At 43.1% G+C, this 17,500-nt stretch overlaps 1 protein-coding gene across 8 annotated transcripts in view; it reads right to left on the bottom strand.

The window, feature by feature from the left end:
- Window positions 1-17,500, bottom strand: part of tcf12 (transcription factor 12) — a 46,455-nt gene that overhangs the window by 18 nt on the left and 28,937 nt on the right. Inside the window, exons 1-14 of one of the 8 annotated variants that reach the window (XM_044029864.1) lie at window positions 12,830-13,044; window positions 9,521-9,617; window positions 9,239-9,375; window positions 8,785-8,926; window positions 8,627-8,697; window positions 7,019-7,163; window positions 5,730-5,803; window positions 5,106-5,177; window positions 4,606-4,791; window positions 3,166-3,283; window positions 2,771-2,933; window positions 2,406-2,674; window positions 2,044-2,179; window positions 1-1,947 (exon numbers count right to left, since the gene is read on the bottom strand). The exon at window positions 1-1,947 is cut by the window's left edge and continues 18 nt beyond it. In XM_044029864.1, the coding sequence (XP_043885799.1) occupies window positions 2,052-2,179; window positions 2,406-2,674; window positions 2,771-2,933; window positions 3,166-3,283; window positions 4,606-4,791; window positions 5,106-5,177; window positions 5,730-5,803; window positions 7,019-7,163; window positions 8,627-8,697; window positions 8,785-8,926; window positions 9,239-9,375; window positions 9,521-9,617; window positions 12,830-12,898 (1,671 nt within the window). In that variant the 5' untranslated portion in view covers window positions 12,899-13,044 and the 3' untranslated portion in view covers window positions 1-1,947; window positions 2,044-2,051. The other 7 variants (XM_044029860.1, XM_044029861.1, XM_044029858.1 and 4 more) reach the window with 7 other exon arrangements.

A 17,500-nucleotide genomic window follows, 5' to 3' on the forward strand; every position in this document is an offset into this window, starting at 1 on the left:
ATTTATTGCAACATAAATGTTATATACATGGTTTTTTCTGTTGAAAAAGACATAATGTTCAAATTCTCTTTGCTGCAGTTTCTGTGTCTTGATGTGCATCATCAACAACACCTTTTCATTTCACACAAGAACAAATCTTTCATCTCTCAATCAACGACGGAAGTCGCACTTTTAGGAATCTGTGAGTCCTAGTCTACGAGCAACAACTCAGCTATGTTCTTTGTAAATGTGGTGTAAAACGGACAGATTTTACATTTTACCATCTAATATAGTAAAATAAAGTAAGAAACTTTTTACTCAAAACTTTTGCTTTCAAAAATCTAGAAAGAGAAATATTTAAAATTCAAGAAATATTCTTACAGTATTATTGTATAAAAGACTAACTACAGTGAAAAATAAGCCCATTTTTTTTTCCTTTTGACTTTGTTTTTTTTATATATATATATATATATATATATATATATATATATATATATATATATATATATATATATATATACAAGGATCTGGGAATACAGCAAAGGAAACTAGGACATCATACATCATACCCTCAATCAAAGTCTGCCAACATGAATACTGAGATGAAGAACGAGGCCATTATTCAGTCACATGACACACAAATAATCAGGTTCACGTTGGTTTCACAAAAACAAAGATGATAAATAAGATGATTTTAATGTAAACGTTCTTTCTTCTAATGTTCGTCCCTTTTTAAACAGAACACTCTTAAGGTGGCAGCTTTGTTTAAGGTGTACATTATATAATGTTATATAAACGATCGTAAATGGAATATAAAGCAAGTCTTAAGACCAAAAACCTAATAAAAGGAGAAACATAAAGCATGCACACGGAGAGAGAAATAAAACTAAATATAAAACACAACAAGGATTGTAATGAGTAAATGACGACTTGGAACAGAAGACTTGCTATAACACAAATAAGCAGACGTAGATATTAACTGTCGTTGGAGTTTAATGTCCTGTGATATTAACAGACAGAAAAATAAAATACAATAAAATGTGGTTTCTTCATCAGGCCAGGAAGAGATGTGGTCGTCGTTTATTTTAGTCTTTATTATTCTTGTTATTATTTATTCTTTAAGCTCTGAAAAAAGCTGGTGAAAGAAAAATGAGAGTAAGAAGAAAAATAAAAAACAAGCCACTCGTGTGCTGACGTGAGGAGAGTAAGTGTAATAAGTGTCACCAGGAACTCTGAACACTATATGGAAAAGTGAAGGGGAAGCCACGCCCACTTTCCTTTAGTTAAGACACTAAAATACAAACTGTGAGCTTTCAGTAAAACTAGAGTTTGCCTTTGTTAATCGACATAATTGATCCTTCTCTGACGACCTAATATTCCACAGAAACTCATCTAAACCAGTTGGTTACACACGTGGCAGAATGATTACAGTATAAGTATAAATAATATATCCTTCTTTGTTTTTAAAAAAAAAACAACAAAAACAAATGGGGCTTCTTAAGTCTTTTCAGTCCTAAAGTCTAATTTTCAGTCGGGTATAAATATCATTCTAATCTGGCCAATAAATTAATCTCAGTCTCATCAGTGCCAAATATTTTCCCTTCATCTCAGACTCAGCAGAGACTGAGCAGAAGCAGAAGGGGAGTGGTCAGTTTTCATAGTGACAAACTTTAACTTTCCCTTTAGACAAACACGTCGTAGCCGCACAACACAATAAATATGAAAAGAAACTAAATCAGTTGCTGTTACAATGCATTCGTCAACTGACTTTAGGCACGAGGCACTTTCCAGTTTCCACACACGGACGAGGAGACGCTGACTCCTCCCTCTCACACTTTTCTTTGTGGGGATACATTTGCAAATACGAGCCGGACGCTCGGCTCTTCCTCAGTCTTAGGACCCTGTCTGTCTGTCTGTCTGGCTGTCTGTCTGTCCAAGCAGGACAGAAATGATGTGGATGACTTTGACCTGGAGAGAAGAAACACACACTGATCACATGTTCTTCAGCTCATCAGTGTCAGTGTGAATGTTGTCATTGATTGTGGGTGTGGCTGAACCTGTCACCTGTGTGCTCAGAGATGACTGATGGGGTTGGGCGTGTCGGTCAGACCTGGACGACCTCCTGCGTCAGCGGAGCCTCCCGTCACTTTCTCCTCCTCCCTTCTTTTCAGACACGCTGCTTTAGGGTTCAGATTCCGCTCTGAAAGTGAAACGAGACGGAAACGAGAGACGTTCACAGTGAATCTGGTGAGTTCACTGAGTCACTAATGTGAGTGACTGTGTGAGTGCATGAACCTGTATATCTATATGTATGGATATACATTTATTATATATAAACACGTCCCACAGCTGATTCACATTAAAAGCACTGTAGCTGTTGCTTTAATCAGTCACACACACACACACACACACAGCTGCACACTGACCTCTGACCTGCTGCTCCAGGCTCAGGATGACAGCCACGGCCTGATGCAGGATGAGCAGCTTCGTCTGAGGCTTCTCGCTCTTCAGGTGCAGCTGACACATGCGACCCAGCTCCTTGAAGGCCTCGTTGATGTCTCGCACCCGCAGCCGCTCACGAGCGTTGTTAGCCATCCTCCTCTCGCGCTCGCGCTCGGCCTTCTGCTCTGGATTCAGATCTGAATCGTCTTCAGTGATGCTGTGAGACAGAGACGGAGTCCACCGGCCGTCAGATCTGTAGCACAAGGTGAAAATCAAACACAAGACACAAGAGTTAAATAAGTACGACGGACCCCGATCATGTGACTGATCCGTGTGCTGTGGTTCTGACCTGGAGCGCGTGCCGGACCTGGACGTCTTCTTGTCTCTCTGATCGCTCTCGTCGTCAGACCTGCCGTCCGTGGACAGACTGTCCTGCACCTCGTCCTTGTCCTGTTTCTCCACCTTCAGCTCCAGGTTGGCAGGAAGCTGACCGGCCAGCGCCGACGCAAGACCTGCGGACGGTGAAAATACACACATCCGTGTCCTGTGAGTGTGTGTGAGTGTGTACGTGTAGGTGTGTGTGTGTGTGTGTGTGTGTGTGTGTGTGTGTGTGTGCATGGGTGATGTGTGCATGTGTGTGTGTGTGTGTGTGCGGTGTGTGTGTGTGTGCGTGTCGTGTGTGTGTGTGTGTGTGTGTGTGTGTGTGTGTGTGTGTGTGTGTGTGTGTGTGAGGGCCGCTCAGACCTCTGAACGTTTCCACCTGGTGGTTGAGGTCTGAGCTGGATGTGGAGCCAGTGCTTGGTAAACCTCCATGACTGTTGTTCAGACTGGCAGCGTCGTCAGCGTGGGCTCCGCCCTGCTGCTGCAACACAGACAGGAAGGACATGTGAAGAAAGGAAGCACACGCGCTCCCTGGAGACGTCACATGATACAGAGAGAAACGAGAAAAGACGCCAGGGAAACGTCTCAACGGCCTGGAACACGGAGGAAACGCAGATAATCAGAGGATGAAAAGAAATGAAAGACATTTTTCATGACACACTCTGTGTGTGTGTGTGTGTGTGTGTGTGTGTGTGTGTGTGTGTGAGAGCTGATGTTTCACTGTTTACTGCAGAGACTGTGAGCACGTCTCAAATCCTCACGTCTTCTTTTATTCTACCCTCCATGTTCCATCACAGAGTCCATCACATGTTCTCCAGCTCTGAGCTGCAGGGAAAGGCGGGGGAATCCTCTGAGGGAGGAGGGAATGTTGACCTCTGGTAACCCCACCACTCTCACACCCTCCGCTCTCAACAGGTGTCCAAACAAGTCTTTGTCTGGAGGGAAACTGGGGTTCTGGCAAGAAAAGAACGCTGCCATTTTCACGGCTGCGCCTGATTAGCATACAGCTGAGGCCGCCGCTTCAGACACACGTTTCCAACCATTCACATCACTGCTTGTCAAAAAGGGGAGGGGGGGGGTGTGTCTGCTGGTGCTGTGAGCTCCGTCTGAGGGGACGTCTTTCCACACAGGAAGTGCTGTGTTCTTGTTCTATCTCAACATCACACTGAGCTCCTCTGACGACCACACAACCACAACCTCCTTAAACACACAAATTCACTTTGGAAAAGAAGATCTGAGATCACAGACAACACAGGGAAACACAAGCTGCAGGTGCATCTACAGCATATTTATAGAGACTCTATTCATATAGATATATAAATATATATATATATGTATATATACATATATATATATATATATATACATACATATGTATATATATATATACATATATATATATATATATGTATATATATATGTATATATATATATATATATATATATATATATATATATATATATATATATATATATATATATATATATATATGTATATATACGTCAGCCCTTAATAAGCTAAACTATCAGCTCTGCCTTTTGGACGATATTCTGCTCTTATTTCTTTAATCTGAAAATAAAATCATGTGTTAGTTGCACAGTTTCATTCCTCGTACACAAAGAAAAACACTGTGTTTCATACATAAAGGTATAATCTCATGAGATAATTGACTTCACGCACACACACACACACACACACACACTCACACACACTCACGCACACACACGAAAAACAAAAAAGGGGCAAAGAAACAAAGAAACAACACAAGTAAACACACATGAAGAGAGGTGAAGTTGTCGTACCATCGCTGCAGTCCGACTCTGAACCAATGCAGAGGCGGGGAAGTTTGCTCCGAGGGCTGCGATTGGTCCATTCTGTCCCAGCAGACTGTGGATGTCGCCGGGCAGAGCGGCGGTGGAGCCCACGGCATGGTTCCTCAGGACCAGGATCGCATCGTCTAATCTGTCCAGACGATCCTCCATCCGAGACTGGGACGAGCAGAGGAGGAGGAGGAGGAGATTCATATTAGCATGTTAGCACATTAGCAGTGAATGTGAAAACGGTGGTTGTTTGATTGGTGAGGAGTTGAAAAGAAAAACATAACAAACTGAAACACAGGATAAAAATGCAGGATCGACTGAGCTGTTTCAGCTTGAGTTGTTAACGTCGCCGTGTTTTATTTGAACTGAATCAAAGGCAGATGGTTGAATTTAACGCCACAGAAGCTGGAACAGCTAAAACAACAACATCACACCACGATATGATGTGAAAATGGATGGAACATGAAACGACTGAAGAATACCTCGCAGACATCCTTTAAGAAAGACATGGCATCCTGGAGATGCTCATGTAACTGCTGCTGAACTCTGTTCTTCTGGCAAAGACCAACAGAAGAGAATGGTGAGAAAGAGAAGAGTCGGACTTTGTCACACACACATCATGTGACCATTATTAAACTCATCATTAGAAACAGAATGACTTTACATCCCAAATGATTTGAAGTGTGACTCAGCATCTTTCACAGATCACAGCAGAGTCACCGAGAGTCTAAATGTCTTTACATCACATCACTTCACACTCAACTGTGAACAGTGTGTTTCCCGGTTATTCGGCGCTCGTGTGCGATCGTTTATCTTTGGTTGCCATGGAGACAAAACGAAAACGTCCACAGGGCTTTGTCTTTAAGAGAACGACGTGATCACACTTTTATGAAGACATGTCCAATACGTTGTTTTAGCAATTTCACACAACAAATGTGTTGCAATGCAACATTTTTCTCTTTTCATTGATGAAGAGGGACAGACAGGTTATTGTTCACTTTGGTTATTCCTCCGATTTACACAAGAATCTCCCTGTGACGCATGAGGAACATGAGGGGGACAGAGGACAGAACAGGACAGAGGGGGACAGAGGACAGTCAGCTTACCAATGAGTGAAGGGAGTTCTCATAATTTGGGGAGGACGCAGTTTGTCCACTAGCACGGGGCCACTGGTTGGTTCCTAACAAGAGACACAACAGAGGTCAACGTTAGAAACCCTCGCCTGTGTGTTATCGTACATATACTGTATATGTATACAGTATATATATGTACTGTAGACGTATACGTCTACAGTACATATATATACTGTATATATCTCTCTATAATCCAACTAACCTCAGACACGGTCAATGCAATAATATCATTTAATCAACAGCTTGTTTGTCCTGCAACAAACTGGAATTATGAATAAGATTATTAATATGTTTTAAATATCAACAGTATAAATAACAGTAATCTGGTACGTGTGTGTGTGTGTGTGTGTGTGTTGTACTTTGTCGTGTCTGTAACTTAGTGTTTTGTCATTTTCTTTAACTCTAACACTGAAAACAAACGTACTGACCAGCGGCTCGTTCTCATAGTGACAATTCAGTCGGAGGACTTGTTGTCTGTCATGGACGAGTAAACTAAACCTGCTCCACAACCTGGTCCACAACCTGGTCCACAACCTGGTCCACAAACTGGTCCACAACCTGGTCCACAACCTGGTCTAGAAGCTGGTCTAGAAGCTGGTCCACAACCTGGTCTAGAAGCTGGTCTAGAAGCTGGTCTACTGAGTTCACTGAAGCACACACTAGAGAGACTTTGCTTTGTAGAGTTACTGTTACTGTTGTACACTCAGTATCACAGTAGATGCAGAAAGACACTGAGAGAGAGATCCCATTTTATTTCTTCTTAATTCAGAGAGTTGACACTAAAACAACACAGTGGTCTTTCCCTGACTGTCCTAATTATTCACTTTCCATTCTGAAAACACACGAGGGAAAAGTGAAAACTGACAAAGTTCTGTCTTATTACAAAGCAACGAGCACGTGAGACAATTTTAAATCAGAAACATTTAAATAAACTTTCTGCAAGAGAGGAAAATATGAAAGAACGTTCTCTACTGTAACTGAAGACCTACTTCAAACACTTTCATCCAAAAGACACACTTTTAGTTTCATTGCCTGTCAATAAATCTTTATTTCCAACTAAATAAATTATAAGGCACAACTTGTCTTACTTGTCAGCTCGGTCAGAATTTATGAACGACAACAAAGAACTTTCAGAAGAAGAAGAAGAAGAAGAAGAAGAAGAAGGAGAAGAAGAAGAAGGAGGAGGAGACATCTCAGCAAACTTCTGAAGGTGGTAAAATCAGTGTTTCTCTTTCCTCCTCTTTGAGAGTGTTAAAGTTTACCTGCTCTTGCAGACGTGGAGCCGGCAGCGGTCACCACGGGGGCAGTGGAGGCGGCGCCCCCTGTGGCCGTCAGAGGTGAAGGAGAAGCCGCAGGTGTGGACGGGTTAGAGGGAAAGCTGCTGCTGGTGTGGTCAGGAGAGTAAATCTGTGGAAAACCACATCACATTATGTTTTTCTTCATTTATAACATTTCTAATATTTCTTTATTTAATGTAAAGAAAGCAAATATTCTTCATGTTTGTGTTTGGAACAGTGTCGTCAGCTCAGTTTTAATAATCATTTCAAGCATTGTCACAAATACTCTGTGTCACTGTCTCGTGTGCACTCAGAGGTCAGAGGTCAGAGGTCAGAGGTGAAGTGCTTCAGGTACAGGAACATGGTTTGTTTTCATTATTCCTCTGAGGAATCATGAAGTCTGCAGAGTCATCACATGTCACGCTGACATGTCAATCACCAGGGAGCGAGGAGATTACTGGGATTAAAACAAATGCTGGATTAAAGCACAAACACATCCCTGAGGATCCTTCGGCTGAATCCTGACTTATTAACTGAGTTCAACTCAAATGAAGCAGGAAACCATTTGACTTCTGTGAAGATGACAAACTCATGCACTCATTACTGAGTGCATGAGTTTTTCAATCAGGAGAGAGAGAGAGAGGAGGAGGAGGAGGAGGAGGAAGAGGAGGAGGAAGAGGAGGGACTCGGCCCGTCTAAAGGCAGGGAGGATTATTTATGCTTTTGTACAATCTCAGTTTTTCTGTGTCAGACGGAACGACAGGAAAGCCTCTGACGCTGCACTTATTGGAATAAATGAAGCTCCGCCTCCTCATCAGTTACACTCCCACAGGCGGCATGAGGCCAATAAACACGGCCAATTTAAAAGGGCGGAGAACAATGTGCGGCCCGTGGAGTTGTGAACTCCCCCGTGTCCCCGCTCCACACAACCTGCCCCACCCCCGTCCAGCCGGGGCCGTTTCACTGCAGCTTTGTCATGTTAATAAAACTCTTCATTTGTTATTGTGAACTACAGCCTGTGTTCAAATGTGTTGTTCCATCCAATAATAGTATAGTCATGCACATCATGTGTAGCGTGTTAAAAACCTTCAAATTCAAACGCAGTTTCAATGACAGAGTGTTGTTTATATTATAAAATATTAGAAGCAGATTGTTTTCTATCATTTAAAACCACAGTTTTGTTCAAGGTTTAAATAAAAAATGTTCCTGAGTTACTTTAAGCTTTCAGGAGGAAACACTCATCGTCTCCAGATTAAAACATTCTTCTCCTACAAAGGAAAAAGGGCTGTGACACAGCTTTAGAAACATTCCATTATTAATACAGATCATTAAATGCACCCATCATCATCATCATCATCATCGTCCTCATCAGTGGATGTGAGCACACACACACACACACACACACAGGAGAGACAGAGATTTTCAGAAGTCTAATGTGTTTCATTCTATTCAGAGTTGAAAGTCTTTTAAATAAGCATCATCACTGATGCTCAGAGGTTAATGTTTAATGTGAGTCAAAGGTCACGTTGTCATGCATTCATGACAGAGATGACAACAGAACCTTCCCATGAATGAAAAGTCTTTTAATCTCACCGAGGCTAAAGCTTTGCCCAGTGCGTCTCCGGTCTGTGAGCTTCCGCTGGCGTTCCCCCGACTCGCAGCAGCTAAGAAAAACACACAGGGATGAGTGTTGTGCAATAACGGTATCAGGGTCACTGGTTCTGGTTGTGAGCAGGTGCTGAATCACGTACCCATGACTCCATCAGTCACGGTGACAGAGTGGGAGTGCGCCGCGGTGACGAACGGTGAAGTGCTGCTGTTGCTGCGGTGGAAGCTCGACATGGGAGGGAGACTGGCACTGACGTCTGGAGAGACTGTGTGTGCCGGGTAATTCTGACAAGACAAGAGAGAAAGAGAGAAAGAGAGAAAGAAAGAAAGAGAGAAAGAAAGATTATTAAGAAGCAAATAGAGCAAATATACAACAATTCAACTGCAGCTTTTGTGATTTGAATTTGAAAAAGAGTGGTTGTTTAGCTGGAGACGGCAGCGTCTGCAGAATGGTCACCCTAACCCTGGTCAAAGACTGACGGGTAATAACCAGAGCTCAGAGGCACACGGCGCTCTGCTGCAGACACTCTTTAACAATTGTTGATGAACAACCGTCGGTGAACAACCGTTGATCACCTTCACGGAGCTGCTGCTTACCAGGCGCTCGTGTGTGTGCAGGCTGCCGTAGTTCCCTGACTGTGGCATGTGAGATGAAGATCCTGCCAGTATCCCATAACCAGGCGGACTGATCCCACTGGACGAGGTCCACGGGTCAGACGAACCGTGGGTTCCATCTAATAATAACAATAAAGCAACCACATCAGTAAGTCACTGAGTGAACATCTGAGTGAACACATGACGCAGCAGCAGCATCGTGTTGAATAAACTTCATTAAAAATGAAATGAAATTAAAAAACGCTGAAAAAACTCAGAACTCACCGAAGAACGAGCTGGAAAACATGCTGCCGGACGGTTTAGGAGAGAACGACGGCGAGTCTCTGCTGAAGTCTTCTGAGTTTGGAGACGGTGCGTACACCTGTCAGGATGAATGAATGAAGGAATGGATGAATGGATGAATGAAGGAATGGATGAATCACCACGCTGTTTATTATTAAATTAGTGGATGTGTTTCAGTGCAACGATCGTTGCCTTCATGCAGAGACTAAATAAATCCTTTACATGTGGAGCAGGAGGCTGTGGATCAAACACAGCAGAGAGGGGGAGACACAGAGAGGGGAGACACAGAGAGGGAGACACAGAGAGGGAGAGACACAGAGAGGGAGAGAGACACAGAGAGGAGAGGGAGACACAGAGAGAGAGAGGAGAGACACAGAGAGGGAGGAGAGGGAGAGACACAGAGAGGAGAGAGAGACACAGAGAGGAGAGAGAGACACAGAGAGGGAGACAGAGGGAGAGAGACAGAGAGAGACACAGAGGGAGAGACACAGAGAGAGACACAGAGAGGGAGACACAGAGAGGGAGAGACACAGAGAGGGAGAGGAGACAGAGAGGGGAGAGACACAGAGAGAGGGAGAGACACAGAGAGGGAGAGAGACAGAGGGAGAGACACAGAGAGGGAGAGACAGAGAGGAGAGACACAGAGAGAGGAGAGACACAGAGAGAGAGACACAGAGAGGGAGACACAGAGAGGGAGAGACACAGAGAGGGGAGAGACACAGAGGGGAGAGACAGAGGAGAGACACAGAGGGGAGACCCAGAGGAGAGACACAGAGAGGGGGAGACACAGAGAGGGGAGAGACAGAGAGGGAGAGACACAGAGAGGGGAGACACACAGAGAGGGAGAGACAGAGAGGGAGAGACACAGAGAGGGAGACAGAGAGGGAGAGACACAGAGAGGGAGAGACAGAGGAGAGAGAGGGAGAGACACAGAGAGGGAGACACCAGAGAGGGAGAGACACAGAGAGGGAGACAGAGAGGGAGAGACACAGAGAGGGAGACCCAGAGAGGGAGAGACACAGAGAGGGAGACAGGGTTTCAACAAACTCTGCCTCCCACAAACAAGACAGTGGAACTCTAATCAGATCCAGATTCCACCTGCACACATGACTGTGAGACACTGATGACATCACAGTGGAATCACTCGCTCATTACATCAGCGCACAGTTAATGTGTGGATGTGTGAGGGGCGGAGCCTCAGGTTAACCTCGCAGGAGTCAAAACCTTTTGTCTGATGCTCAATAGGTAACATATGGCAGCAGATAATGCTAATGCGCTAACAGTCAAGACATGAATAATCCATCCCAGAGAGACAGAGAGAGAGACAGAGAGAGACAGAGAGGGAGACAGAGAGAGAGACAGAGAGAGACAGAGAGGGAGACAGAGAGAGAGAGGAAATAAATGACAAATGTGAGAGTTCCTTTAATGACAATATTGTTTTTCCCTTCAGCTTTGAACTCAGAGCTTTTTATAACTAAGACCAAACACAACGAGGTGAATGTTTAACAATGTTTAAAGTTGTTAAGTTATGAGGAGCTATGATTTTCAGATAAAACAGAGTGTTGAGAACATCCTGCTCAACACAGTGTAAGAGCATCTGTTGAATCTCTGCCGCCGCAGTGTGTTTCAATCTCATAATAATATTGAATAAATCCTAAATAAATAAATACTAATATTAATCATTCAAGTAACAAGAGGACAAGACTTTGTTCTCTCAAGTAAACCTTTAAGCACAGATGGAAACAGGTTTCTATAATGTGACATGAGCACAGTATACATATGGATACTGTAGCATTACTTTAGTTTAATGAAAGATATTTGGCCTGCTCTGAAAATAGAACAGAATATCTTCCAGTTGTTTACTGGTCGTATACGTGTGTGTGTGTATACACTTTATACGCTATAGTCATCGTATGAACACACACACACACACACACACACACATGAGCACATTAGAGGATGAAGGATTAGCGTGTGCTGCTGAGTCTGCAGACGATGATCAGTCCGATGAAACCTGTTGCACTGAAATCAATCTCATGTCGAGTTTCACATGAAAGTTTATGAAACATCTGACAATCAATCGTTTCACAAAGAGTTTGTGATGAAACTGCATTATAACAAATGAATGTGGATCGTACAGTGAGCCACACAGTTCTCAGTCATTTAACAAGAGCTTTTGATCTTTGTTTTCCACATGCTCTCAGTTTTACCACCATCACCAACTGTAACACAAGTCTGTTAATACTTAATATGAGAGATCAAAGTCGTCGTCAGTGCAGTGGAAACAGAGAGGAAATGTTGTAATGGCTATTAGAAAGAAACGGGAGTCAGATGATCGTCATTAAAACACACACACACACACACACACACACAGCACAGGCGATGACAGGTGCAAGTCTGTGTGTCTGTGTCATTCACTCATGATACAATTATTATCATTATTATTATTATTATTATTATTGTTATCATTGTCATTATTATTGTTATTATTATAATTATTATCACTATCATTATTATTATCATTATCAGTATTATTATTATCATCATTATTATTATTATCATCATTATTATGTTAGCATCATTATTATTATTATTATTATCATCATTTGTATTATTATCGTTATTATTATTATCATTGTCATTATTATTGTTATTATTATAATTATTATCACTATCACTATTATTATCATTATCAGTATATTATTATTATCATTATTATTATCATTATTATTATTATATTATCACCACAGAGCTCAACTCACCAGTGTTACACTGAGTTACTGACAAAGTGTTCTCCACGTTAACTTTGGACACACAAAACTCTGCCTTCAGAACCATGAACACACACACGCGCACACGCACACACACACGCACACACTGACAGGAAATGATGTATACACATAGAATAAAATGTACTGGTGCTGAAAAGAAAAATCAAAGACATCATTACAGAGAAGTTCAGAAATCCCATTGAGCTCCCTGTGGCGTGAAAATGCCAAAGTGATTAAAAGCAGATGGAATAACAGCCACAGTGGTGCTCGGAGCTCAGTCTGCAAACAGGAGAGTCAAAGCTCGTTCCTTAATCATTCCCAGATCCACACTGAAGCAGCACACAGCACAAACACAGTCGTTTTACATGTGAGCAAAAGTTCAGTAAAACAGCACAACTTTGACTGGAGATGAACAGGTTTATAACACTTGAACTACACCTTTAACTGATGTCATGGAAGAGCAGTAAGAGGAGAGCTGGTACACACACACACACACACATTGACAGAGAGTGAAACTCACCGATTTCCCGTTGTAATAATACATTAAAGAGTTGCTGCCCATCCCAGGGACGGGATACGCACAATACATTCTAGCTTCAGCAGTGAAGTGACAACGCTTCCTCTCTGCGCACGCACACACACACACACGCACACGCACACACACACACACATCCACACGCTTCACAAGACACTAATGTTTCTCTCAGTGCTGGCCTCCACACACACACACACACACACACACACACACACACACACACACACTCAGAGGAAACTTATGCAAAGTAGGATTGTACCATTTCCACACAGTGAGAGGGGGTGGCTGTCAGAAGGGAGTGGCTCTTGTGGTACGTCCCTCTGTTAAGCCTGCAAGTGCTGAGGCACAGAGGAAAAGGACACGAGGGAGGGAGGGAGCGAGCGAGCGAGGGAGCAAGAGGAGATAAAGGGAAGTGGGAGGGACGCAAAACTAATGTGTGAGTGGATTCAGAGAGAGACGGAAAAAATAATCCCAGGAAAACAAGGAGGTGATTTCCCAACTAAAACAAGTTCATTCTGAGCAGCATCTCAATTATACTCACTGTGCATGAAAGCATGAATGAGTGAGTGACATAGTGAGTGAGAGGTGAACCTATTTTCTAATCCACAACATCTAATCTAATCTAATCTAATCTGTTTGTTTATCAGGTGCTCAGCACATGAGGTAAAATATGGATTTCCTTTAAAAGACTCATCGCACTGAGTGAGTGAGTGAGAGAGTGAGTGAGTGAGAGAGTGAGTGAGACCTTCAGCTGCAGACGGGCGGGTTTGTGACATCAGAGCAGAAAAAACCCTGACGGCCTGAAACTCATCAACAGCCATTTTACTTTAGTTTTCTGCTCCTGCACAGCACACAGATACACATTACCTTTATCATGTAAGAGGAGGAGGAGGAGGAGGAGGAGGAGGAGACAAGAAAGCAGAGCAGTAAATAGCAGATACCATATTCCAGCTCGAGCTCGGTCAGTAAAGTCCAACCTCAGCCTTTCATGTCGTCCACTCACAGAGTCCTGACTGAACACAGACCTGCAGCCTCATTGAGGAGATTATTGTTAGAGAAAGATGAAAGCTCCCACTTCCCCAAGAAAACTGCGCCTTTATTATGCTTCTCCTTTTAGTGCTGTTATTATTTATCCCCCTTTCTTCTCTGGGACTCTTTAAAAGTCATCCAAACACACGGGCTCGACATGCTGTTACCGCTTTGTGTCTGGCACCGTTTCAAGGTGATGCTTTAAGGGAAATGGTCAGGATGGAAGTGTTTGAAGGCTTTAAAACAAGTCCAGACTCACAGCAGCAGCAGCAGCAGCAGCAGCTTTGAGAGAGAGAGTGAGTCATTATGGGATGTGTTAGTTAGATTTTATGAGGCTGTTGAAAAATGCTGAGGTCATTAATCCATGACCTCATCTCAGTCATGGATTAAGAGATGATGTCATCATTAGAGGACGAGGGGTAAGACGCTCACGCTCTTACACCAGTGACATCACAGCTCATTAAATAACAAGCATTTAATCCCAGTTACAACCAATATGATCTTGATTATTATTGAAAGGTGGAAGAAAGTTTTATTCTCTGATGAAAAATCCAACGTTACTGGCATGACAAGGAGATCCCACCTGAGATGTCTTCTACACGGCACAGTGGAGGGGGCGTCGCCTTTCAATGTCCCATGTTTGGTCTCTCGTGCAAACTTGTGTCGTTGAAGGAGACGAGGCCTTTGAGGACGTTTTTTGGTGGTCTCATGATTATGGGACTGCAGTTGGCACAAGTCACAGCTTCATCTGGGCCGAGGATCGTCCCGTGTCTTGACGGACAGCCACTTGGATCCTCCGGCTCAGGGCCGGTGACTTGACTTGACTTTTATGTTCCGTAACTCTCAGGATCTTTGAAGAAGTTTCAAATGACCAACCTCAGCAGAGAGAGGCCTCGCTGATGCAGCTCAATAATCCCACCGCGTTCAAAGAGAGAAAGCTTTTCTGCCTTTGCCATCAGGAGGTCATGACAGCAGTGTGGATACCTGACAGGTTTTTCTTGTTTTTGCATTTTGAAGCACGATTTAGAACCTTCTTAAGATCCAACTGTGCAAAATTCCTGCAATTTTTCAACTGGAGGATAATTAGGATTATTAGGATCATTAGGATTATTTGGATTATTAGGCTTCTTGTATCAAATCCAGTTTGAATGAAATAAATGTGCAAAACCACGCTGACAAAACAGAGAGAGAGAATAATCTGCTGCTGATCTGTTGATCAATCACAAAGTCAAAAGTCTCCCAGTAACGAGGTGATTTGAGGTGCGTTCATTTCTGCTCTGTGTTATAAACGTCATGAAAGAGAAGAAGAAGAGTGTGTATAGAAACATTGTGAACTCAAACCTTTGTTCTATGTACACACGTATATGTAAATATGAAATCCTTTGTTCTCATCAGGCCGGTCCAGCCAGTTCCACACACACCAGATTATTAACACTATAAATGCCTGATTCTTTTCTGACTGTAGTAGATCCAGAGGAAAATCATCTTCACACCAGGTCACAGCAAAGTGGCTTCAGTAGATTTACTGTAATCCTGTTTCTACAGAAGCTCCGTGGCAGTGATCAGAAACACGGCCAGTGAACATATGAATGCACAACACCACCTGTCAATCACCCTCATGCACGACACCACCTGTCAATCACACCGGTGCACGACACCACCTGTCAATCACACCGGTGCACGACACCACCTGTCAATCACACCGGTGCATGACAACACCGCCTGTCAATCACACCGGTGCACACTCAGAATTTGCAAAACCATCGACTTGAAAATCAAATCATACAGATTTCCATTCACACTGAGCTCTCTTTGTCTCCCCCTGGTGGCTGTTCAGTATATTGTTACTTCCTGATTGTCATCACAGAGCAGACTCTATGATCACGATGTGGCCAGAATGTAAGGAATGACATTATTATTATTATTATTATTATTATTATAATAATCTTATTATTTTTTAATTATTATTACAATATATTATTATTATTTTTTATTATTATTATAATATATTATTATATTATTAATATTTTTATCATCTGTGTCCTGTGACACATGAGGTCAGGCCTCAGCATCATGATCTGCAGCCTCTCATGTCTGTGATAGATTTCAACAACCTAAACAAAGATAAACAGCAACTGTTCAGCATCATCCCGTCTGATCATGTGAGGAGGTCGTCTCTGAGGTCAGAGGTCAGAGTGGAACACGTTCTGTTCTACAAATGAAAAACAAAGATAAAGAGGCGAATTCTTTTCTACATTTTTGTTGTTTCTTTGTGCAGGAACATTACTACAACATTATGATCAGAACAGTTGTGTCTCTTTGGATTTAAAGCTGAGAGAAGACGTTGTTTGTTAGAGCAGCTCACAGAGTGAACTGTCAAAATCTGATGTCAATCATTTTGTCTTCTACTCTCAGGGTTCATGTTTGCAAAAGTCCCTGAGGGGAGATGAATCTCAGCCCAGCACGATCTGTGGAGGAAGTGTCACATCAAGCCACTGCACCTCTGATGAGGGTTACAATGACACACACACACACACACACACACACACACACATACACACACACACACACACACACACACACACACACACTCCACAGACACACACGCATACGACGCACACACACACACACACACACACACAGACACAGACACACACACACACACAGACACACACACACAGACACACACACACGCACACACACACACACACACACACACACACACACACACACACACACAGGCACACACACACACACACAGGCACACTGCAGCACACACAGACACACACACACACACACACACACACACACACCTTCAAAATATCCTACAAGCGGTTGACCCAGCCCTGACCCCCCCTCCCCACCTCCTCCTCTTCCCTCTGTCTTCAGTCCTCTGTCAAACAGGTGTCCACACAGCTGCCTGTCAGCGTTCCTCGGCACTGCCTGTCTGCCTGCCTGTCTGTCTGTCAAACATGCAGAGAGCAGTAGATTAAAGCGAACACATCCACTACAACAAAAAGAAATGAGGGTTTTTTTTATAAACACATTTATATATCGAGGCATTTTTTATGTTCAAAAATCCTTAAAACAATGTCAGAAGTCAGAGGGGAAGATGGTGAGAGCGACAGGTGGTGTTAGACATGCTCCGTCTTTGAGAAGCACCAGTAACATCACCAGACAACCTGTGACTGTTCAACAGCAGGAAACATACCGTCACTATCAGTCTGCTGAGGAAGAGGAGGAGAGATCCTCTGCTTCACATGTCACAGGAGCTTCACAGCTGGAGTGTGACACTGTTATTGCTCTTATTGTGTATTCTCTTTTGTTTTTGTGTAGCTGAACACGCAGCTTCACGCCCTCAGAGTCAACCATGTTTACTTCAAACATCAACTCAATTCTGTTGAACTTTGTGTTTTACAAATATTGTTCAATCTAAAATCCCCACTCGCCTTTTCATCTTACAGGGGGGGGCGGGGTCTGTATATAAGATGAAAAGAGAGAGAGAGACAGCTGCTCTCTCTAGATAACCTTCACATCCTGGTGCACTGTCAAGACCTAAATGCACTGAGGATGTCAACCTGTAAATATTTTCATTTAGCTCCATCATGTAGTGCACACACACGCGCC

This window comes from Solea senegalensis, linkage group LG7, assembly GCF_019176455.1.
Source record: "Solea senegalensis isolate Sse05_10M linkage group LG7, IFAPA_SoseM_1, whole genome shotgun sequence".
NCBI lineage: Eukaryota > Metazoa > Chordata > Actinopteri > Pleuronectiformes > Soleidae > Solea > Solea senegalensis.